This window comes from Chiloscyllium punctatum, chromosome 44 (genome assembly GCF_047496795.1).
Source record: "Chiloscyllium punctatum isolate Juve2018m chromosome 44, sChiPun1.3, whole genome shotgun sequence".
NCBI lineage: Eukaryota > Metazoa > Chordata > Chondrichthyes > Orectolobiformes > Hemiscylliidae > Chiloscyllium > Chiloscyllium punctatum.
In genome coordinates this window covers 18,312,726-18,337,274 of record NC_092782.1, presented here as the reverse complement: position 1 = coordinate 18,337,274, position 24,549 = coordinate 18,312,726, and the positions used below count along the sequence as shown (strand labels likewise).

Genomic DNA, 24,549 nt, shown 5'->3' with positions numbered 1-24,549 from the left:
AAACCTGGTTTGTAAAGTCATCTTTGGAATGATAAAAACTCTGTACTCATTTTTCTAAACCCTAATACCTTAACTAGGGACATCTTGTACTTGCATCAGACATCTTGTACTTAACCTCTTACACCCAGCAAACAAAAGAAATTTCTTCAGAGTTCAAATTCAAGTGTTCGTACACTTCAAATTAATTCACAGGCTTTAAAGTGCTTTTGATGTCCCATGGTCATGAAAATGAAGAAGACATGAACCCCTCAATTTGTTGGTAATAAAGGTTTTATGTAAAATTATTAGACTCTGAATGTTTGGCACTACAGTCACCTAATATGGGCAGTCAACCATTCTGGAATATCAACTCCTGTTTTAGTAGATGTTGTGTGTATTCGGAGCAGAAAGTAAGAACCTCAATTACACAGGAAATACCAGAAAGAAAAAGTTTTAAAGGGACCCCAATATTTAACAAAATCGTTATCTGTACATACCTATGACAATATAGACTCCTGCAAAGCTGCAGACCAGCAGTGCTCACATCTCTCAAGCAACTGACTACTTCACTGCAGATAGACTTGGACATCAGGAATCCCTGAATCATTGCACTTTAATGCACACAACTCAGGCTAAAGACAATGTGCAGGGAATGTGCTAGGGCCTCGCTTACACACATTCCACACAGTGATGATTCCACACATCTCTGCAGGGAATGATTCATTAAATTTATCAGCGTTCCAGGGAACATATTGTCAATCAAGGCTGGGGGCAGTATACAATAGGTATCTCACATTTCCACTTCATAATGCAATGGCCTGCAGAGAAAGCTGCACAAAACTGCCTCTCTCAGATTCCATACTGACCTGTTCACACAGTGAAGTTACAAAAACATTCCAAAAGGTGATGCAAGTTTAGAATTCCCACAAACAGCAACTGAAGTTAGGTCAACTGTTAATTTTAAATGGCAGATCAACAGATTTCAGTTAATTAAAGGAATTTAAGGACATGACACAACTGGAGTTAGTAGTAAATGGATATAGTGGGTTGGATCACTGAACAACCACTGTCTTAGTGAATGGTGAGGCAGACCTGAGGAGTTCAAAGGCCTATCTGCAGGTGCGAATTCAGTTCTTACCAAACATCAGTGCAATATCACGCTGCCTTCAGGAAAAATTACATTCACCAAAACAAACATCAGGATTGGTTCTGCAATACAGTGAAACACGGACTTGTATTTATACAAGGACATCTGGTTGCTGTGTAGACCTGCTTAGAGAATGAAGATACCAAACATTAAGAAGTGCTGCATCTCCTTCAATCAAAGGCACCGGCCATTCTTGGGAAATAACTTGCTCACCCTCCAATATACAAAATCTATAAAATTATTACGCATGACAGCTCTCAAGGTGTAAAAGGGTTTTTACTGGTACATCTGAATTCACAGTGCCATATCAAACTAGAAGAGTTGTGTCTACAATTAAATTATTTTGTCTTGTACATTTTGAAGCACAGTAGAACTGTCTGATCTCGTCAGTGCAGCCCCAAAAACAGCATCTTGCTTATTGGATATATAAAAAAAAAGTACAAAAAAATTGTACACATGGTTATTCTTCAAATCAAAAAGGGAAGTTACTCTCTCATTTCTCCATCTTCTTCCTCCTCCTCAACGCCTCTAATGTATAGAACGTTGTTACACCTGTTGAACAGAACACAAGTCATCAATAGCTGAAAAATGTTTTGCTGGAAAAGCGCAGCAGGTCAGGCAGCATCAAAGGAGCAGGAGAATCGACGTTTCGGGCATAAGCCCTTCTTCAGGAATCAATATCCAAACAGGTTTGTTTTGCAGTGTATGCGATTAGAGATTCTAGAACAAGGGGGCATAACCTGAGAATTAGGATCAGTGTGTTCTGGAAAGACGTTAGGTAGCATTTCTACACATAAAGGAAGGTAGAAGTTTGGAACTCTTCCATAAACAGCATTGGATGCTGGATCAGTTGTTAATTTTAAATCTAAGATACATAATTTTTAAAGTTAAAGTGTTGAGGGATACGAGCTGAAGACAGGTTTGTGATGTTAGGCCACAGATCAGCTATGATCTCACTGAATGGTGGATCAGGCTTGTGGGGCTGGAAGGTCTACTCCTATTCGTATGATTAAGTTACTACCATTACACTAAATATGGACTCTGGTGTAATGCAAGTCACCCAAAGAGTTTTATTTCATTATATCCAGTCAACTACTTTTAGTAAAGAAATTACACTAAACCTACAAATATGTGAAATCATCCAAAATGCATCTGGTATGATATGAAGCTTTACCCATGACTTTTGAAAGACAAATGTTTCATTAGCACACTTGGACAACCAGATCAGCAAGTGAGTTAAGGTTCAAATATGCATTCTTCAAGAGACAATGGATTGTTACTCATTGGTTTCCTCAGCACTGAACACAATTCTGATTGGCCTGTAATTAAGAGGAACATTCCCTCTAAACCGGGAGGCTGCATGGGGATCTGAAACCCCACAGAGACCAGGCACAAATAAGCTCTACTAAATTACCTTGCCTGCTAAAACTTTAAAGGGACCATGCACTTGGGATTAAAAATGGATTGGAATGAGGATCCCTTTAGTTATCCCTCTTTTGAACAAGTTTGTGTGTAACATTTGTAATCTGTCAATTTTATAATTCAACATCTAGAGAGGATTGGAAGACTGTCTACTTGTTATTTTCATCCTTGTTTCCTTTAGACCCTGGAACATGACTGTTATATTACAATTCATCAGAAGCCTCTTTTTGTGGTTTCATTGAATTAAAGAGCTCTAAGTTTGAACACATAGAAACATGTTTAATCTATACTCAATCTCTTCAATAGCCTCCCACTGCCCATTTCCGGTTTTGATTCTAATTCACATCTGCCAGGTCCTTTTTCAATTCTGAAATTTGCACATGCCAGTTGAGTGTCTTCATCTTCAATTACTATGTCCTTGTTCTTAATTTGTGTAAGTCAAATAGTGCCAGTTCTTTCCAAAATGCTCTTTCACTAAAGTCTGTTCCACGTCATTCCCAGAAGTCAGTTAAACATTGTTTCTAATCTAACACGGAAGGAAATGATCAATGATCAACAATGATCAACAAAGTTCCCTTGCACACATTTCAGGAATTTCTCTCCTCTTTGCCATTCACTATTCTTTGCCCAATCCAAGGTAACTGAAGTCTCCAGTTATACGTTTATTATCCCTTTCTGTAACTTGCTTGAAAATCTGCGCTTTTATGTCCTTCCCATCATTTAGTATATACCTAGTAGTGGAATTGTCTCCTTACCGTTCCTCAAATCTTGCCAAGAGATTCTGCCTTTGATCCAACTCTGGCAAATTATCTCTGATCATTACTGCCACAGTCATTGTTTCTGCTTTCCTACCATTCCTGCGTACCATTGCACCAGCGATATTAAACATTTCACCCTTCCCTTGTTTGATCCAGGTATGTTACTGTCAGTCATAACCCCATGTGGAAAGGTGATATACAGCTCACCAATCTTATTTATCATTATAATTTCAACCACCAACCTTTCCAGGGCAACTAGGGACAGGGAATAAATGCTGGTTTAGCCAGTCACATTAATTCAGCGAATTAATTCTTTTTAAATGTTATTTGCCTCTCTGCCCTCTGCACATTTTGTATTTTTTTTAAAAATCATTCCTGGCGTGTAAAAGCATCACTGATTAAGGTCAGCATTTCGAATTGTTCTCAAAATATGGTGGTGAGCCACGATTGGAATACAGAAGAGCGCCTTGCTCGGCCACTTCAAAAGACAATCCAGAGTCAGCCACCCTGCACAACAGAATGGGCAAGTACAAGTCGATTCCCTTCGAAACAAAACTCATGCGAAATAGGTGAGTTGTAAGAATCTGTTGTTTTATGGTCACTGTAACTAATGCCTGTTTCCTAATTCTAAATTTTGGTTTAATTAACAGCATGTAAACTCCTTTTTTAATTTAATTAACAGAGTGTAAACCCACCATCACTTAATCGTGCAAACACAGAAACAGACCCTTCGGTCCAACTTATCTGTGCTGACCAGACATGTCAATTTGGTCTAGTCCTACTTACCAGCATTTAGCCCTTATCCCTCGAAACCCTTCCACCCAGATGCCTTTACAATGTTATAATTTTATCCGCTACTGCCACTTCCTCTGGCAGCTCGTTCCATACATGTACCATGCTCTGCATGAAAAAGTTGCCCATACGGTCCTTTCTAAATCTTTCACATCTGGCCTTAAACATCCATCCTATAGTTTTGGACTCCCCTACCTTGTAAAAACAAACAAAAATAAAAGAGCTTGGATATTCACCTTATCCATGCCCCTCATGATTTTATAAATCTCTATAATGCCTCTGACACTCCAGGGAAAAATGCCCAGTCTATTCAACCTCCCCCTTTAACTCAAACTCTCCAATCCTGGCAACATCCTCGCAAATCTTTCTGCACCCTCCTATTTTTAACACCATCTTTCCCATAGCGGAGCGACCAGAATTGAACACCATATCCTAAAAAATGGCCAGACCAGGTAAGGACATCAGATTTCCATCACCATAGGGACAGTGAACCAGAGGGCTTTTACGGCAATTTGTAATGGTTCTATGAGGAAGTAGACCATGTGACAGAAGAGAAATATGTCATTTGGCCTACTGAGTCTGCTCCACCATTCAATGAGAGGCTGATCACATTGATGGCTGATCTGAAAATCCTCAATGCTACTTTCCTGCCTTTTTTTCTATGACTTTAGATCTCTTATTGATCAAAAATTTCTCTCCGTCTGGAATATGCTTATGAGACCATAAAACATAGGAGTGAATGTTAGTCCTCTAAAGAGTGAGAATGGCAAGTTAATCAAACATAATACGCAATTCTTCACTATAGAGTCATAGAGATGCACAGCACAGAAACAGACCCTTCAGTCCAACTTGTCCATGCCGAACGGATATCCCAACCCAATCTAGTCCCACCTGTCAGCACCCGGCCCACATCCCTCCAAACTCTTCCTACTCATATACCCATCCAGATGTCTTTCAAATGTTGCACCACTTCCTCTGGCAGCTCATTCCATACACGTACCACCCTCTGCGTGAAAAGGTTGCCCCATAGGTCTCTTTTATATCTTTCCCCTCTCACCCTAAACCAATGCCCTCTAGTTCTGGACTCCCCCACCCCAGGGAAAAGACTTTGTCTATTTATCCTATCCAGGCCCCTCATGATTTTGCAAACCTCTGTAAGGTCACCCCTCAGCCTCCGACCCTCCAGGGAAAACAGCCACAGCCTGGTCATAGAACATAACAGTGCAGTACAGGCCCTTCAGCCCTCGATGTTGCGTCGACCTGTCATACAACCTGAAGCTCATCTAACCTACACTATTCCATGTATGTCCATATGCTTGTCCAAAGATGACAAAAATGTACTTAAAGTTGGCGAATCTACTACCATTGCAGGCAGGGCATTCCACGCCCTTACTACTCTCTGAGTAAAGAAACTACCTCTGACATCTATCCTATATCTATCACCCCTCAATTTAAAGCTATGCCCCCACGTGCTGACTGTCACCATACTTGGAAAAAGGCTCTCCCTGTCCACCCTATCTAACCCTCTGATCATCTTGCTTGTCTCTATTAAGTCACCTCTCAACCTTCTTCTACCGAAAACAGCCTCAAGTCACTCAGCCTTTCCTCGTAAGACCTTCCCTCCATGCCAGGGAACATCCTAGTAAATCTCCTCTGCACCCTTTCCAGAGCTTCCACATCCTTCTTCTAATGCAGTGACCAGAACTGTACACAATACTCCAAGTGTGGCCGCACCACAGTTTTGTACAACTGTAGCATAACCTCATGGTTCTGGAACTCTATCCCTCTATTAATAAAAGCTAAAACGCTGTATGCCTTCTGAACAACCCTGTCAACCTGGGTGGCAACATTCAAGGATCTGTGTACCTGGACACCGAGATCTCTCTGCTCAACTACACTACCAAGAATCTTACCATTAGCCCAGTACTTTGCATTCCAGTTACTCCGACCAAAGTGAATCACCTCACACTTGTCCGCATTAAACTCCATTTGCCACCTCTCAGCCCAGCTCTGCAGCTTATCTATGTCTCTCTGTAACCTACAACATCCTTCGTCACTATCCACAATTCAACCTCTCCCTATAGCTCAAATCCTCCAATCCTGGCAACATCCTTGTCAATCCTTTCTGAACCCTTTCAAGTTTTACAACATCTTTCCGATAGGAAGGAGGCCAGAAGTACAAGCAATATTCCAACAGTGGCCTAACCAATGTCCTGCACAGCCGCAACATGACCTCCCAACTCCTGTACTCAGTATCCTAACCAATAAAGGAAAGCATACCAAAGCCTTCTTCACTATGCTATCTACCTGTGACTCCATTTCCCAGGAGCTACAAACCTGCACTCCAACGTCTCTTTGTTCAGCAACATTCCCCAGGACCTTACCATTAAGTGTATAAGTCCTGCTAAGATTTGCTTTCCCAAAATGCAACACCTCACATTTATCTAAATTAAACTCCATCTGCCACTTCTCAGCCCATGGGCCCATCTGATCAAGATCCCGTTGTAATCTGAGGTAGCCTTCTTTGCTGTTCACTACACCTCCAATTTTGGTGTCAGTTTCAAACTTACTAACTGTACCTCTTATGCTTGCATCCAAATCATTTATATAAATGATGAAAAGTAGTGGACCCAGCACATATCCTTGTGGCACTCCACTGGTCACAGGCCTCAAATCTGAAAAACAACCCTCCACCACCACCCTCCGTCTTCTACCTTTGAGCCAGTTCTGCATCCAAATGGCTGGTTCTCTTTGTATTCCATGAGATCTAACCTTGCTAACCAGTCTCCCATGGGGAACCTTATCGAAAGCCTTACTGAAGTCCATGTAGATCACATCCACTGCTCTACCCTCATCAACCTCCTTTGTTACTTTTTCAGAAAAACTCAAATCAAGTTTGTGAGACATGATTTCCCACGCACAAAGCCATGTTGACTATCCCTAATCAGTCCTTGCCTTTCCAAATACATGTACATCCTGTGCCTCAGGATTCCCCTCAACAATTTGCCCACCACCGATGTCAGGCTCACTGATCTAGTTCCCTGGCTTGTCCTTACCACCCTTCTTAAAGAGTGGCACCACGTTAGCCAACCTCCAGTCTTCCGGCACCTCACCTGTGACTATCGATGATACAAATATCTCAGCAAGGGTCCCAGCAATCACTTCTCTAGCTTCCCACAGAGTTTTACAGTACACCTGATCAGGTCCTGGGGATTTATTCACCTTTAACTGTTTCAAGACATCCAGCACTTCCTCCTCTGTAATCTGGACATTTTTCAAGATGTCACCATTTGTTTTCCTACATTCTATATCTTCCAAGTCCTTTTCCACAGTAAATACTGATGCAAAATATTCATTTAGTATCTCCCCCATCTCCTGTGGCTCCGCTTGCTGATCTTTGAGGGGTCCTATTCTCTCCCTAGTTACCCTTTTGTCCTTAACTTATTTGTAAAAACCCTTTGATTCTCCTTAACTCTATTTGCCAAAGCTATCTCATGTCTGCGTTTTGCCCTCCTGATTTCCCTCTTAAGTATACTCCTACTTCTTTTATACTCTTCTAAGGATTCACTCGATCTATCCTCTATCTGACATATGCTTCCTTCTTTCTCTTAACCAAACCCTCAATTTCTTTAGTCACCCAGTATTCCCTACACCGACCAGCCTTTCCTTTCACCCTAACAGGAACATATTGTCTCTGGACTCTCGTTATAACATTTCTGAAGGCTTCCCATTTCCCAGCTGTCCCTTTACCTGTGAACATCTGCCCCCAATCAGCTTTTGAAAGTTCTTGCCTAATACCATCAAAATTGGCCTTTCTCCAATGTAGAACTTCACTTTTTAAATCTGGTCTTTCCTTTTCCATCACTATTTTAAAACTAATAGAATTATGGTTGCCCAAAGCACTCCCCCATTGACACCTCAGTCACCTGCCCTGCCTTATTTCCCAAGAGTAGGTCACGCTTTGCACCTTCTCTAGTAGGTAGAGGATACAAAAAAAATTCAGGGAGAATTGCATGTTCTCCCAGTGTCCGCATTGGTTTCCACTTGGTACTCCAGCTTCCTCCCAAAATCCAAAGATGTGCAGGTTAGCTAGATTGACCATATAAAATTGACCTGTAGTGTCCAGGGATGTGTAGGCTAGGTGGATTAGCTATGGGAATTATGAGGTAATGTGGATAGGGTGGGGGCTGGGTTTGGTGGGTGAGATGCTCTTTGGAGGGTCAGTGTGGACTTGATGGGCCAAAAGGGGATTCTATGATTATTAATAGATTGCGAGATTTGTTTTGCAAGGGACAACCCGTGCTGTAGATAAAAGGAAGACTGCTGACATACTGTACTTGGATTTCCAGCAGACACTGGGTAAAGTATCAAGTCAAATTTATTGCTGAACGAAAAAGCTCAAGTTTATTTTTTAAACACATCAGCTTGCATATAAAGGTTGGCTGTTTGGCAGAAAACAGATAGTGTACACCATAGGTTTTTGTTTCACTGGCTGGATGCTAAGAATGGACTCTCACAGGGGTCCATGCAGGCACTTAAGTCTTTTGCAACAATGACTTAAATGAAGTGAGAGGAGCTAAATTCACAGACCACACCAAGACAGTAAGAAAGTGTATTACAAAGACTATGAAGATTGCAGACAGATGTAGATACATTAAATGGAGAAACTCTTGCAGCTGGCATTTGTGGCAAAGTAAAAGAATTAAAAAGCAGAGTGATATTTTGATGGAAATCAACCGCAACCTTCTGAAATGCAGAGGGATTTAGGTGCTCCAATGCACGAGTTATGAAAAGTCACTATCCAGGTACCATACATAATCAAGCAGGTTAAAGGAATGTTATCCTTTATTACAAGTGGAATTAAACACAAAAGCATGTATGCTTCAATTATACAGGGCATTGTTGAAACCACATCTCAAATGCAGTGATTTAGAGATGCAGTTTTGGTCTCCTTAGTTAAGGAAGGCTAATGCATGAGAGGTGGCTCAAGAGGTTTACTATATTGATAATGAATTGGACAGGCTGTGCTTGTTTCCACTGGAGTCTAGAAATTTGAAACAATCAGTTAAGATTCTGAATGTTCTTGACAAGGTGGACATGGAAAGGATATTTCTTTTTGTGAACAAGTTCAGCACTAGGGAGCATTAATCTAAAATTAGGATTGACTTGTGGGACAGTCACAGAATTATTACAGTTCAGAAGGAGGCCATTCAGCCTACCATGTCTGCACGGACTCTACTATCTAGCACCAACCTCTTGCCTTTTCCCCAGACCCCTGCACACCATTATTATCTGAAAAATTATCCAATGCCCCAATGAGGAGAATCTTTCTCTCTCAATGTTCTATGACTTTGGAATTAGAAGGCCTCTTGCAAAAGGATCAAGATCAAGAGAACAAAGCTTTAAAATAATTTGCAAAAGAAGCATATGCGATGTGAGAAAAACCTTCCACAAAACTTCCGTCTGGAAGTATGATGGAGGTGGGTTCAACTGAGGCACTCGAGGGCATCAGATGATTATTTGATAGAAACAATGTGCAAAGCTATCAGGAGAAGGGCATGAAGTCATAATGATCAACATGTGAACCAATGTAGACACAATGGGCCAAATGACCTCTTTTTGCACCATAACACTTCAGTAATTTGATGGAGGCAGGTTCAGTAAATATTTTCAACACTGAGGTGGATAGATTCTTAAAATCCGAAAAAACTGTGGATGCTTTAAGTCAGAAACAAAAATAGAAGTTGCTGGAAAAGCTCAGCAGGTCTGGCAGCATCTGTAAAGAGAAATCAAATTTCACATTTCGGTCCAGTAACCCTTCCTTAAAACTGATGGTAGGTAAGAAACTTTTGGTTTGTATGCAGAAGATAGGGTGGTGGTGGTTGAGTGGGTTTAAGGAGTAAACAATAGATAGGGATAGAGCCCAAATTGAGAAGAGGACAGATGGGCAGTCAAAGGAGTCGATAATGATCTGGCTGAGAAAGTGAATAGTTGTTAATGGGACTATTAGTGGCTAACAATAGGTAGTGTTTAATGACAGACTATGTGATAACAAAGCGCATGGCGGGGTCCAGGACCTAAAATTATTGAACTTGATATTGAGTCCAGAGGTTTCCCAAGCAGAAAGTGAGATGTTGCTGTTCTAGCTTGCGCTGAGCTTCGCTGGAGCACTGCAACAGGCCTGAAACAGAGAGGCTGACCAGGCGACATGGACGGGTTGGACTGAAGGGTCTGTTTCCATGCTGTACATCTCTATGGCTCTATGGAACAGGGTGGTGCTAAAGTAGCAGGCAAAAGATAGCTCAGGGTCTTTTTTGTCAGCAGAATGAGTGATGTTCTGCGAAGCAGTCTCCCAGCCTATGCTTTGTTTCCCCAATGTGTAAGAGACCACATTTTAAGCAGCGACCGCAGTAGACTAGATTGTACGAAGTGCAGGTAAAGTGCTGCTTCACCTGAAAAGTAAGTTTGAGCCCTTGGATACTTGGGAGTGAAGGAAGAATGGAACAGAGGGAAAGGTCCCTACGGAAGGTGGATAAGGGAGGGGAGGGGAATGTGTGTCTGGTGGTGGCCTCTCGCTGGAGGTGGCATAAACAGAGGCAAATGATCTTCTGGATATGGATGCTAGTGGGATAGTAGCAGTGATAGGGAAAAAGTGAGAAAGTGAGGACTGCAGATGCTGGAGATCAGAGCTGAAAAATGTGTTGCTGGAAAAGCGCAGCAGGTCAGGCAGCATCCAAGAAGCAGGAGAATCGATGTTTCTGGCATAAGCCCTTCTTCAGAAATATGCGACTGAGACTGAGTAACTGGGAGAATGAAATGGAATCTTTACAGGAAACAAGGCGTAAATATATATAATCCAGGTAGTTGTGAGAGTTAGTGGGTTTATAGTGGACAGAAGTGGGTACTGCAGATGCTGGAGTTTAGAGTCAAGATTAGAGTGGTGCTGTAAAAGCACAGGAGGTCAAGCAGCATTCAAGGAGCAGGAAAATCAACGTTTCGGGCAAAAGTCCTTCGTGGCCTGTCTATTCCCAGGAATGGAAACAGATGTCGAGGAAGGAAAGGGAGGAGTCATAAACAGACCAGGCGAAAGTGAGGGTGGGGTGGAAGCTTGAAGCAAAATTGATAGATTTTTCCAATTCCAGATGAGAAGGGGAAGCAGCATCGATGATATAATCAATGGATCAGAGAGAGAGTTGTGGGTACAGGCCAGAATAAGACTGGAGCAAGGAATGTTCCACATATTCCATGAAGAGACAGGCATAACCGGGACCCATGGCCACTCCTCTGACTGGAAGAAATTGACAGGAGTTAAGAGAGACGTTGTTGAAGGCGAGGACAAGCTCGGCCAAGTGGAGGGTAGTGGTGGTGGTTGGTGATGGTCCAGGCCTTTGCCCCCAAAGAGAAGGAGAGATCGGAGATCATCCGGGTGGGTGATGGTTGTGTAAAGGGATTGTACACGAATGTCAAAGAGGAGGTAGCTGAAGCCTGCAAATTTGAAATTACGAAACTGGTATAAAGTGTCAGAGGAATCATGGATGTAAGTGGTTAGGGACTGGATCAGGGGAGAAAAGACTGAGTCGAGGTAGATTCTGATTTGGCAGAGTAAGCAAAGGTTATCTGGGATAGGTGAATGCGGAATTCAAAATACAAACAGAACAGCCACAATCTTATTGAATTGCCCAGCAGGTTGAGAAGCTGAATGGTTTAGTGTCGTTGAAACGTACAGCAGGCAAATAGACCCTTCAGACCAACTCGTCAATACGGATCAGATATCCTAACCTAATCTAGTCCCACTTGCCAGCACTTGGCCTATATCCCTCTAAACCCTTTTATTCATATACCCATTCAGCCTTTTAAATGCTGCAATTGTACTAGCCTCCACCACTTCCTCTGGCAGCTCATTCTATCCACGCACAACCCTCTGCGTGAAAACGTTGCCCCAAAGGTCCCTTTTATATCTTTCACCTCTCACACTGTCTACTTCTAATTCATACGTTCATATGATTTTAAAAAATAAGGCATAGTCTCGCCAGAATTTCTTTCCACTTGGCCTCATCATTCTGTTCATCACTGGATTCAAATCGGAGCCACATACAGGAAATTGCAAAGGTTCCAACATATTTGGTAAAGCGTTTTATTCAAGTATCTGCAGGCATACCCTTTCTGAGTGACTTGTGCCATCACATTGTTGATATCCATACAGGAAGCTTCCACAAACAATTGTGTTTTCTATGCAACAACCACATCCAAAAAATGAACATAATTGTCGCTAAAAGGACTGAGAACTCAGAGGTCACGAGAGGTGCTATATAAATGCAAACCTTCTTCTTCTTTGAAGAAATCTCACCTGATTAGGACTTCTCCAAGATGACCCGCTAACGCACCATCAATATATTCTTCTGTGTTTGCAAGCTGGAATAAAAGCAAAACAATTAAATGGTTTCACTCATTTACTCTTCTTCATTCTAGTCTACAATACTAATGTCTTTTAACATAGGATCCAATACTGCTTTGAATCAGACACCAAAGGAATAAATCAGTCAATGTCTGCTTCAGAGCTGTGTTGGGAAAATTAGATTCTAATTCACAGTACAACAAATCAGAGTTTTATTGAGCACTAGCTTTTATCATTGCAAGTCCAACAAGACCATAGTTCATGACTTCCAGATAAATGAAACACAAGTGGAGAAATATTACATGGAAAATTATCGGCATTCAACATCATTTTAGTTGAAAGGCGAATACTTAGAATTTTGAAATGGTTAGACAACAGAGACGGCAATTCAAAACAGTCCCACTCCTTCCCATGCCACAGGAAAATATCTTACAACTTCAAACGGTCATCCAGTTCTCTTTGAGAACTTTCAGGCAGTACGTTCCAGATCCTAACTACTCATTGCGTTAATACTTTTTTCTCATGTCACCAATACATCATCTTAAATCAGGTGCCCTTTGGTTCATGTCCAAGAAACCTTTCAATCTTCTCCTAAGAGGAAGGATTCTCCACCGTCTAGTCCTATAAACAGGATTCCCCATCCTGTGAAACCATTCTCATGATGCATGCCCTTGCTTTGCCATCCTGTACAATATTATTTCTCTCCAAGGGCTCTGTGCTTGCCATTTTCCTTTTCAGGTCACTGTACATCATTGTTGTCAGCTTAACATTAGCCTGCCCAAAATGTCCAGCTCATCCCATTATGCCTTGAACCTCCCACTCGTCCATCCTCACTCAACTCTCCACCTCCCGCGAGGTGGTTAAGCAATTCATCAACTTCACCAACACATTCCACACTGACCTTAAATTTACCTGGACCATCTCTTGACACTCCCTCCCCTTCTGGACCTCTCCATCTCCATTAATGACGACCAACTTGACACTGACATTTTTTACAAACCCACCGACTCCCACAGCTACCTGGATTACACCTCTTCCCCACCTTACCCCTTGCAAAAATGCCATCCCGTATTCCTAATTCCTTCGCCGTATCTGCTCCCAGGAGGACCAGTTCCACCACAGAACACACCAGATAGCCTCCTTCTTTAGAGATCGCAATTTTCCTTCCCATGTGGTTAAAGATACCCTCCACGCATCTCGTCCACATCCCACCCCTCCAACCGTAACAAGGACAGACCACCCCTGGTGCTCACCTTCCACCCTACAACTTTCGCATAAACCAAATCATCCACCGACAATTCCGCCACCTCCAAAATGACCCCACCACCAGGGACATATTTCCCTCCCCACCCCTTTCCGCAAAGACCGTCCCCTCCGTGACTACCTGGTCAGGTCCACGCCCCCCCTACGACCCACCCTCCCATCCTGGCACCTTCTCTGCCACCAAGGAACTGCAAAACCTGTGCCCACACCTCCTCCCTCACCTCCATCCAAGGCCCTAAAAGACCCTTCCACATCCACCAAAGTTTTATCTGCACGTTCACTAATATCATTTAGCGTATCCGTTGCTCTCGATGTGGTCTCCTCTACATTGGGGAGACTGGACGCCCCCTAGCAGAGTGCTTTAGGGAACATCTCCGGGACATCCTGCACCAATCAACCAAACCGCCCTGTGGCCCAACATTTTAACTCCCCCTCCCACTCTGCCGAGGACATGGAGGTCCTGGGCCTCCTTCACCGCCGCTCCCTCACCACCAGACCCCTGGAGGAAGAACGCCTCATCTTCCACCTTGGAACACTTCAACCCCAGGGCATCAACAGTTTCCTCATTTCCCCCTTCCCCCAGCTCACCCTAGTTCCAACTTCCAGCTCAGCACTGTCCCCATGACTTGTCCTACCTGCCTATCATCTTTTCCAACTATCCACTCCACCCCCATGACTTGTCCTACCTGCCTATCATCTTTTCCAACTATCCACTCCACCCTCCTCTTGACCTATCACCTTCATCCCCTCCCCCACTCACCCATTGTACTCTATGCTACTTTCTCCCCACCCTCCTCTAGCTTATCGCTCCACGCTTCCGGCTCTCTACTTTTATTACTGATGAAGGGCTTTTGCCCAAAACATCGATTTTACTGCTCCTCGGATGCTGCCTGAACTGCTGTGCTCTTCCAGCACCACTAATCCAGAATCTCCACCTATAACCACCCATCGCTGCCTCCGTTCCTCAGGTGTCTGGCCTCTCCCTCCACCTCACCCCTTCCTATGACCCTGTTACTGTGATCCTCCCACAAGGCACTCCTCCTTCACCACCAGCACCCTGGCACCCATCTGTCTCCCTCCCATGAGCTAGCCCTCCACTTCCTCCTTTCCACCATTACGTTCCCCCTTACTTTTCAGGAATATAATTACAATTTCAAACAAACACACTGTAAATCTTGTCTACCCTCCTCCAATACTGTCAAATCCTTCCTAGCGTGTGATGTCCTACAGTTGTTCAGTTTTATAATAGTTCATTCTAGTTACTTTACTGTAAATGTTTACACCTCAACTTATAAAGCCCAAGATTCTATTTGTTTCATTAATTTCTTTCAGGAATTCACACATTTTGAACACTCAAGTTAGCTAGACTATAAAATCCAGATCTTATTTTTTGCGGAATAGATTTTGCAATCAGACCTGAGAGAGGATTACAAATGATCTGTGATTTCGGTACCCTGTGATTAACAGATCAAAAGTGAGTACCTAAGGCTAAGACAATAGTCATATTCATATCTAACCAGTAATATGCTTAGAGAACAAGCAAAAGTGTCACCTTAGTCCTTACCTGCATGTTCATATACCCATCAACTGACACTAAGTAACCTTTGTATTCCATTCCCCACTTTAACTTCACCATCACCGGTTTGCCAGTCAACCCATTGAGGAAAGGTTTCGGATTCAATGGTAAACTCTTGAAGGCAAAAGGGAAAAAAAATCAGCCATCACAAAGGAGAACGACCCTCCGTGTATGACCCAAGGAACACTCTATGAGAGAGACCAGGAGACAGAGGTGTGTGTGTCTATGTGTGCAAAACCACCCCACCTCAGCATGAAAACAATCCAGCCCCACAAGGCTGAGGTTTGGGGAGGGGGCAAGGGTCAGGGGACTGGAGGGGTGGCAGGGTTGGGGTAGAGGGTAAGGTCTGGGGGGGGCACCAAGGGTCAGGGACTGGAGCGTGTGTGTAGGGCCGGGGAACTGGAGGGGTTAATGTGATGGTTGGGGAACTGGGGGAGACGTGGGGGGGGGGGGGGCGGGGAGACGTGGGGGGCAGGGAGACGTGGGGGGGGGGGGGGCTGGGGAGACGTGGGGGGGGGGCGGGGAGACGTGGGGGGGGGGGGCGGGGAGACGTGGGGGGGGGGGCGGGAGACGTGGGGGGGGGCGGGGAGACGGGGGAGGGCGAGGGGACTCAGGGGCGAGGGGAGCGAGGGAGGGGACTGGGGGGGCGAGGGGACAGGGGAGGAGGGGGAGAGGGGGGGAGGGGGAGAGGGGGAGAGGGGGGGAGAGGGGGGGAGAGGGGGGGAGAGGGGGGGAGGGGGGGGAGGGGGGAGGGGGGGGAGGGGGGAGGGGGGGGAGGGGGGGAGGGGGGGGAGGGGGGGAGGGGGGGGAGGGGGGGGAGGGGGGGGGAGGGGGGGGAGGGGGGGGAGGGGAGAGGGGGGGAGAGGGGGGGAGAGGGGGGGAGGGGGGGAGGGGGGGGAGGGGGGGAGGGGGGGGAGGGGGAGAGGGGGAGGAGAGGGGGAGGGGGGGGGAGAGGGGGAGGGGGGGGGGAGAGGGGGAGGGGGGGGGAGAGGGGGAGGGGGGGGGAGAGGGGGAGGGGGGGGGGAGAGGGGGAGGGGGGGGGGGAGAGGGGGAGGGGGGGGAGAGGGGGAGAGGGGGAGGGGGGGGGGAGAGGGGGAGAGGGGGAGGGGGAGGGGGGGGAGAGGGGGAGGGGAGGGGGGGGGGGGGGAGAGGGGGAGGGGAGGGGGGGGGGGGGGGGGAGAGGGGGAGGGGGGGGGGGGAGGGGGAGGGGGGGGGAAGGGGAAGTGTCGGGGCACAATCATTCCCCCACCTCCCATCCCGACTTCCCGGAAAGTGAGAAGAGAAACAGATTAGCGCAGGATGGGGAGGCGGGTAGAGATCGGTAACCGCCTGGAGGGGGTTCAGCGATATGCCGGCCAGGAGGTTAACTCTAGACCCGGTGCAGCCTGATGGACCAGGCCGCTGGCACTCCGAGCCGCCGTAGAGGCCACGGGCTGTGTACCGGATGCTCTCACCATGCCGCTACTGCTCGGTGCTGTCTCTGTCTGTCTCTGTCGGTCCGAGAGCGCGGAGCGGGCTGACGGTGCGGCTCACACACAGAATGGCGGTTGCTCCGGGACGGACTCTCTCTCCGACACAGACACACGCGCGGGAGCGCCAAGGGCCGGGAGCAGGGGCTGCCGGGAACCCTCACCTCTCACCCCCGGCGCCATGTTGGGCAGCGGTTACCATGGAGACCGACAGCTCCGCGGCTGCAGTACCTCACCGAAAGTCAGTGGACAAAGTTCTCCACCTGAGTCCTGTGAAATAATGACTGTGCATCATTCAGTGCAGGTACCAGAGAGACATCTGACATTATTAATAACAATAAGCTGCAGCAATAGGTCTCATCCTACAATATTCTGGATTAGTGGTGCTGGAAGAGCACAGCAGTTCAGGCAGCATCCAACGAGCAGCGAAATCGACGTTTCGGGCAAAAGCCCTTCATCAGGAATAAAGGCAGAGAGCCTGAAGCGTGGAGAGATAAGCTAGAGGAGGGTGGGGGTGGGGAGAGAGTAGCATAGAGTACAATGGTGAGTGGGGGAGGAGATAAAGGTGATAGGTCAAGGAGGAGAGGGTGGAGTGGATAGGTGGAAAAGATAGGCAGGTCGGACAAGTCAAGGAGACAGTTACTGAGCTGGAAGTTTGAAACTAGGATGAGGTGGGGGAAGGGGAAATGAGGAAGCTGTTGAAGTCCACATTGATGGTGAGGTTGATGAATTGCTCAACCTCCTCGCGGGAGCACGAGGTGGCGCCAATGCAGTCATCAATGTAGCGGAGGAAGAGGTGGGGAGTGGTGCTGGTGTAATTACGGAAGATCAACTGTTCTACATAGCCAACAATTCATCAACTTCACCAACACATTCCACCCTGACCTTAAATTTACCTGGACGATCTCTGACACCTCCCTCCCCTTCCTGACCTCTCCATCTCCATTAGTGACGACCGACTTGACACTGACAATTTTTACAAACCCACCGACTCCCACAGCTACCTGGATTACACCTCTTCCCACCCTACCTCTTGCAAAAATGCCATCCTGTATTCCCAATTTCTCTGCCACCACCGTATCTGCTCCCAGGAGGACCAGTTCCACCATTAGAACACACCAGATGGCCTCCTTCTTTAGAGACCGCAATTTCCCTTCCCACGTGGTTAAAGATGCCCTCCAACGCATCTCGTCCACATCCCGCACCTCCGCCCTCAGACCCCACCCCTCCAACCGTAACAAGGACAGAACGCCCCTGGTGCTCACCTTCCACCCTACCAACATTCGCATCAACCAAATCATCGCCAACATTTCCGCAACCTCCAAAAAGACCCCACCACCAGGGATATATTTCCCTCCCCACCCCTTTCCGCCTTCCGCAAAGACCGTTCCCTCCGTGACTACCTGGTCAGGTCTACATCCCTCTACGACCCACCCTCCCATTCTGGCACTTTCCCCTGCCACCGCAGGAACTGTAAAACCTGTGCCCACACCTCCTCCCTCACCTCTATCCAAGGCCCTAAAGGAGCCTTCCACATCCATCAAAGTTTTACCTGCACATCCACTAATATCATTTATTGTATCCGTTGATCCCGATGTCGTCTCCTCTACATTGGGGAGACTGGGCGCCTCCGAGCAGAGCGCTTTAGGGAATATCTCTGAGACACCCGCACCATTCAACCAAACCGCCCCGTGGCCCAACGTTTCAACTCCCCTCCCACTCTGCCGAGGATATGGAGGTCCTGGGCCTCCTTCACCGCCGCTCCCTCACCACCAGATGCCTGGAGGAAGAACGCCTCATCTTCCGCCTCGGAACAGTTCAACCCCAGGGCATCAATGTGGACTTCAACAGCTTCCTCACTTCCCTTTCCCCACCTCATCCTAGTTTCAAACTTCCAGTTCAGCACTGTCCCCTTGACTTGTCCGGACTTGTCCGACCTGCCTATCTCCTTTTCCACCTTTCCACTCCACCCTCCCCTCCCTGAGCTATCACCCTCATCTCCTCCCCCACTCACCCATTGTACTCTATGCTACTTTCTCCCCACCCCCACCCTCCTCTAGCTTGTCTCTCTACGCTTCAGGCTCACTGCCTTTCTTCCTGATGAAGGGCTTTTGCCCGAAACGTCGATTTCGCTGCTCGTTGGATGCTGCCTGAACTGCTGTGCTCTTCCAGCACCACTAATCCAGAATTTGGTTTCCAGCATCTGCAGTTATTGTTTTTACCTCATCCTACAATCGTTCACGGGGGAGTTGGAGCCAGGCTCTGGTGCACCTCGACAACATTGCTGTTTGCAATAAAATCTCCCATGAGTTCGGCGCAGATAGAGGTGAAGGGTCAGCCTAGATCGGGGCAAGTGGAAGCCACGGCAGCGGTCAGAGGTGGGTTTGGGTTTGGGGTTGGGTTTTCAAAAGTTTAAGTGAACTAGGGTCACCGGATCAGAGAATCACAGAAATTATAGAATAGTTGTGTCACAGAAGGAGACCATTCAGCTCATCATGTTTGCACTGGCTCCCTTAGCATCATGACTCATCTCCTGCCCTTTCCCATAATACTGCACGTTCTTTCGATTTTAATAATGTCCTCAGTCATTGCCTCAATTGAACCTGAAGCCTACTTCCAGACAGTGAATTCCAGAACAAACTACTTGCTGTGTGAAAAGTTTTTTTTTCTTAGATTTACTTCTTTTGCAAAGGAGAAAATGAGGACTGCAGATGCTGGAGATCAGAGCTGAAAATGTGTTGCTAGAAAAGCGCAGCAGGTCAGGCAGCATCCAAGGAACAGGAGAATCGACGTTTCAGGCACAAGGCCAAAGAAGGGCCCTTCCCGAAGATTCTTCTGTTCCTTGGATGCTGCCTGACCTGCTGCGCTTTTCCAGCAACACATTTTCAGCTTCTTTTGCAAAGCACTTTAAAGCTCCCAGACAGGAGAGTCCTTTTTTAAAAAAAAACTTGCAAATTAACACATTGGTCTCTCCATGTTGTCATTAAAGACAGCAACACATTTTCAGCTTCTTTTGCAAAGCACTTTAAAGCTCCCAGACAGGAGAGTCCTTTTTTAAAAAAAACTTGCAAATTAACACATTGGTCTCTCCATGTTGTCATTAAAGAAGATGAGAAGGACTAGTATGAGTCCTTATGTACCTCATATGTACTAGTATGCTTCAAACTTTTTTACAAAACAGTTTCTTCCAGTAAACTCATTGAAAAGGCGTGCAACATTCAAATACTGTGATGATCAACATGCTGGGCAAGCAGTGCCTAGTATTGAAAGTGAGATGTTATGAATATAATCAAATCCCTACACTGTGGAAACAGGCCATTTTGGCCCAACGAGTCCACACTGACTCTCCAAACAGTAACCAGGCCCATTCCCCTACACTTATCCCTGACTAATGCACCTAACCTACATATCCCTGAACAGTATGGACAATTTAGCATAGCCAATTCACCTAACCTGCACATCTTTGGATTGTGGGAGGAAACCAGAGTAACCAGACGAAACCCACGCAGATATGGGGAGAATGCACAAACTCCACACAGTCACCGAAGTCTGGAATCAAACCTCGGTCCTGTGAGGCAGCAGTGCTAGCCACCATGCCACCCTGTGTGAAGATATCTTCCCGATATATTCAACCAGAGTTGTATATTGTTTTAATCAGGCTGATATGTAATGTTGAGACACAATCCATGACCATCAAACCTTGAGGTGTGACTTGAATGCAGACCTTCTGAATCAAAGGACACCCCATATCACAATCTTTGGATATCCAACCAAATGCTTGCAACACTTTTCAATAGATATTTTATGAGGTGTTATCAGCAAAGGAGACATTGGTGGCAAGATGCTAGTGACAACTGTTATGGACCAGGCCAGTCCCCCTCAAAACATTTCAAGAAAGTGGCCCAGACCCTAAATTTGCTAGTTGTTTAAGCAGGTGTAACACAGATTTTACAGGAGTGATGCAGTTGGTCGAAGCACGTAGTTTTAAAAAAAACACAACTAAGTGGTTCTATGGAAACCTGAATTTAAACAGTAGTGAACAGGTTACGGCTATGTGCCACTTGATAGCACCATCAATGATTCCAATTTGCTCATGATCAAATGTTGACTGAAAAGACGGTAACTTACTGGATTGGAATTGTCTTGCTTTTTGTTAACAGGACACAAACCTTCAGTTCTGTTGTTAGAATGTTGTCAGGTACCACAGCTTTGCAATTTTATGCCTTCTCCCATTTCTTGCTATTGCATGGAGTGAATTGAACTGGGCAGAAGACTGGCATCTGTGCTGTTGGGGACCTCAGTAGGACACTAAGAATAATCATCCACTCAACATTTCTGACTGAAGATGGACATTAATGCTACAGCCTTGTCTTGTGCACTGATGTGATGGATCTCTGCTGTTGAAGTTAGAAATATTAGTAGAGCTTCCCACTCCAATTATCCAAGTGATATTTAAACTATTCAAAGGCAGCTTGTATCTCTTAATGGGGGGTGTGCTATGCAGAGATACTATGCATGCTGGAGGTGCTGAGGGTAATTTCAAAGTGAGTTGTGAATGATTCAATGATGGAAGACCACAGTGGACGAGGTTTACACTTGCCATTCCACTTCTGCCAGTGCCCTTGTTGTTGCCACTCAGCACCTCAGATTGCTGCCACTATGGTAGCCACTGCCAGAGGATACTAATAAATGGCAATCCATGGACATAACATGTACAGTAGCTTTCTGTCCACTTTCACTTTCTCCACATTCGCATCTTCTACTTTGTCCTCCTTTTCCTTGTTCTCATGCTGCTGCACCTAATGTTCTTGTCTAATGAATGTTGGAATATCTGTTCCTTCCTGTTAACCAGGACATGTATTATGCAATCATGAGACCTCTTCAACTGAGTACTGGTGTGCTCATCCTTGCCATCTAGGCAAGAAGTATTGATTGAGACCCCTGATGGTGAATGCTGCATGGCTTTTATTGAACTTCTTTGCATGGGTGGATGGATTCTGACATTTGTTGAGATTATATACAAAACGTCGATTTTCCTGCTCCTCGGATGCTGCCTGACCTGCTGTGCATTTCCAGCACCACTCTAATCTAGACTCTGGTTTCCAGCATCTGCAGTCCTTGTTTTTACTCTGGATTCTGACATTTGCCAGGCTATCTGTGAATAACCAATCTTTTACTTACCATGGTGGGTCCAATACACCTGGCATAAAGGTCTCCCTGAGAATAATAAATCAGAACTGCTACCAGGGTATCGAGTGCTCACCAGAATGAAGTAGTATCTGTACTCATATAGCAGCTATGAACCTTTCAATTCAGCAAACTGGAAGTGTTGACATGAGGTGCATGCAAAGCATTGTGGGTGCAGTGAATGGCATCCTGCATCATGGGAAAATCTGCAATTCATGTAAACCTTTGATGTGAGAACTGTATAAAATATTAATTACATCACCACTGGAGTACTGTATATAGTTCTGGTCAGGAAGGATGTGATCACACCTGATAAATTACAACTGAGAAATACAAGGATGTTGACACTACAGAAATTTAGCTATCAAGGAAGATAGCAAAGGCTGAAATTGTTTTATTTGAAAATGCAGAGGCTGAGATGAGGTTTAATTATGATGGGCCTGGAAAAAGTGGAAAGGAATGGCCTATTTGTGAAAGCAATCAGGGGGCATTGATTTTAAGCTAATGATTGAATACAGGAGAGCTGTGGAGTAGTTTTTATTAACTTGCGGCAAATGGGCCTGGAACTCACTGCCTGAAAATGTGGTAAAGGGAGAAACCCAGATTACATTTCATAGATTCATGGTAGGCTCTTGAAGTTCTCTGAACTACAGAGTTACAGACCAAGAACTGGAAGATGAGGTTAGCATTGACACTGATACAATGGTTGAATGGCTTCCGCTGTTCTGGTACTTTTCTCTAAATTTTTGTTTCTAACTCATTCAGTCACAAAAAAATGTCTTTCAGCAACAACTAGACCACTGTTTGTAGACCTGGGCTTCTCAAACCATGTGAGTGTGGTGCTGGAAACGCACAGCCGGTCAGGCAACATCCAAGGATCTCTCCTGCTCCTTGGATACTGCCTGACCAGCTGTACATTTTCAGCACTACACATTTTGACTCTGATCTCCAACATCTGCAGTCCTCATTTTCTCCTCAAACTATGTTGCATGGTTCCCAGTTGGGTCTCAGTGGTCATATTTGGTATTCTGAGCTGCCCCTCCTCTGAACAAAATGGCGATTATGAAGAGGTGAGATTTCAGTGTGGAGGCTCTGATGGCACAGCCCTGGGTCAATTATGTCAAACACCACAAATGGAATTGAACCCAAAGTACTTTCAACTTGATAAAATATTTCTAGCAGTGAGTTTGAGGGGGCTTGAGATGTTTGTGCACTGATTTGGTGTACGGCAAGTTGTACTCAGGCACTGATCGAATGCAGGGAAAACAGGGAAGATATAGGGCTGAACTGGAAAGGTGAGTAATAGCTCAAAACCTTCCTGTGTTTTGGAACCTGTCTCCCTGTTGTACAGGCTGTTTTAACCTGAGATGGGAACTCTATTTCACAGGCACCAGCAACTTGACCTAAAGGAGGGAAAGGGGGAAGCAATGGCCCTGGTATTATTGCTGGACTGTTAATCCAAAGAACCATGTAATGTTCTGGTGACTTGGGTTCAATTCCTGCCATGGCAGATGGTGGAATTTGAATTTAGTAAAAAATCTAGAATTAAGTCTAATAATGACCTTGAAACTGTTGTCGATTGTCAGGAAAAAAAAACATCTGATTCACAAATGTCCTTTTGGGAAGGAAACTGCCATCCTTACAAGAGAATGATCAGTGAGAGGGTAGGGCTGATTGGAATAGTGGAGGGAACTTGTGCCTGAAGTCTGAAGGCCCTAATTGAGTTTTTTGCTTCAGTATTTACAAGGCAGAGGGACCTTGCTGATTGTGAGAACACCATGGACCAGGTTAATAGGCTTGGACAGATTGATATTCAGGAAGTGGATGTGTTGGAAATTCTGGGAAACATCAAGACAGATAGGTGCCCAGGGCCAGGCCAGATATATCCAAAGTTACTATGGGAAGTGAGGAATAAGATTGCTGTGCCTCCGGCAATGATCTGTGCATCCTCACTCTCCACAGGAATAGTACCAGCTGATTGGAGGGAGGCGAATGTTGTTCCTCTGTTCAAAAAAGGGAATAGGGAAGTCCCTGGGAATTACAGACCAATCAGTCTTACGTCTATGGTAAGCAAGGTACTGGAAAAGATTCTGAGAGATAGGATTTATGACTATTTGGAAAAACATAGTTTGATTAAAGATAGTCAGAATGGCTTTATGAGGGGCAGGTCATGTCTCATGAGCCTTATTGAGTTCTTTGAGGATGTAACGAGACAAGCTGATGAAGGTCGAGCAGTGAATGTGGTGAATATGGATTGCAGTAAGGCATTTGATAAGGTTCCCCACAGTAGGCTCATTCAGAAAGTTAAGAGGTATGGAATACAGGGAAGTTTGGCTGTCTGGATATAGAGCTGAAAATGTGTTGCTGGAAAAGCACAGCAGGTCAGGCAGCATCCAAGGAGCAGGAGAATCGATGTTTCGGGCATCAGCCCTTCTTCAGGAATGAGGAAAGTGTGTCCAGCAGGCTAAGATAAAAGGTAGGGAGGAGGGACTTGGGGGAGGGGCGTTGGAAATGCGATAGGTGGAGGAAGGTCAAGGTGAGGGTGATAGGCTGGAGTGGGG

At 45.6% G+C, this 24,549-nt stretch overlaps 1 protein-coding gene across 1 annotated transcript; it reads right to left on the bottom strand.

Moving 5' to 3' along the window:
- Positions 1-1,383: 1,383 nt before the first annotated feature.
- snrpf (small nuclear ribonucleoprotein polypeptide F) lies at positions 1,384-16,956 on the bottom strand. The gene is made up of 4 exons (XM_072562391.1): positions 16,787-16,956; positions 15,321-15,446; positions 12,446-12,510; positions 1,384-1,678 (listed from the first exon to the last, which is right to left on the bottom strand). The coding sequence occupies exons 1-4, from the start codon at positions 16,787-16,789 to the stop codon at positions 1,612-1,614; spliced, it is 261 nt and encodes an 86-aa protein (XP_072418492.1). The 5' UTR covers positions 16,790-16,956; the 3' UTR covers positions 1,384-1,611.
- Between the last annotated feature and the right edge of the window lie 7,593 nt (positions 16,957-24,549).

Bases quoted from the DNA above. Each gene is read 5' to 3' on its own strand.
- snrpf (XM_072562391.1), bottom strand. The intron at 12,511-15,320 runs GTAAGGACTAAG...CTTTTATTCCAG, and splicing joins ATGGGTATATGAACATGCAG to CTTGCAAACACAGAAGAATA. The intron at 1,679-12,445 runs GTGAGATTTCTT...TCTGTTCAACAG, and splicing joins CTTGGAGAAGTCCTAATCAG to GTGTAACAACGTTCTATACA.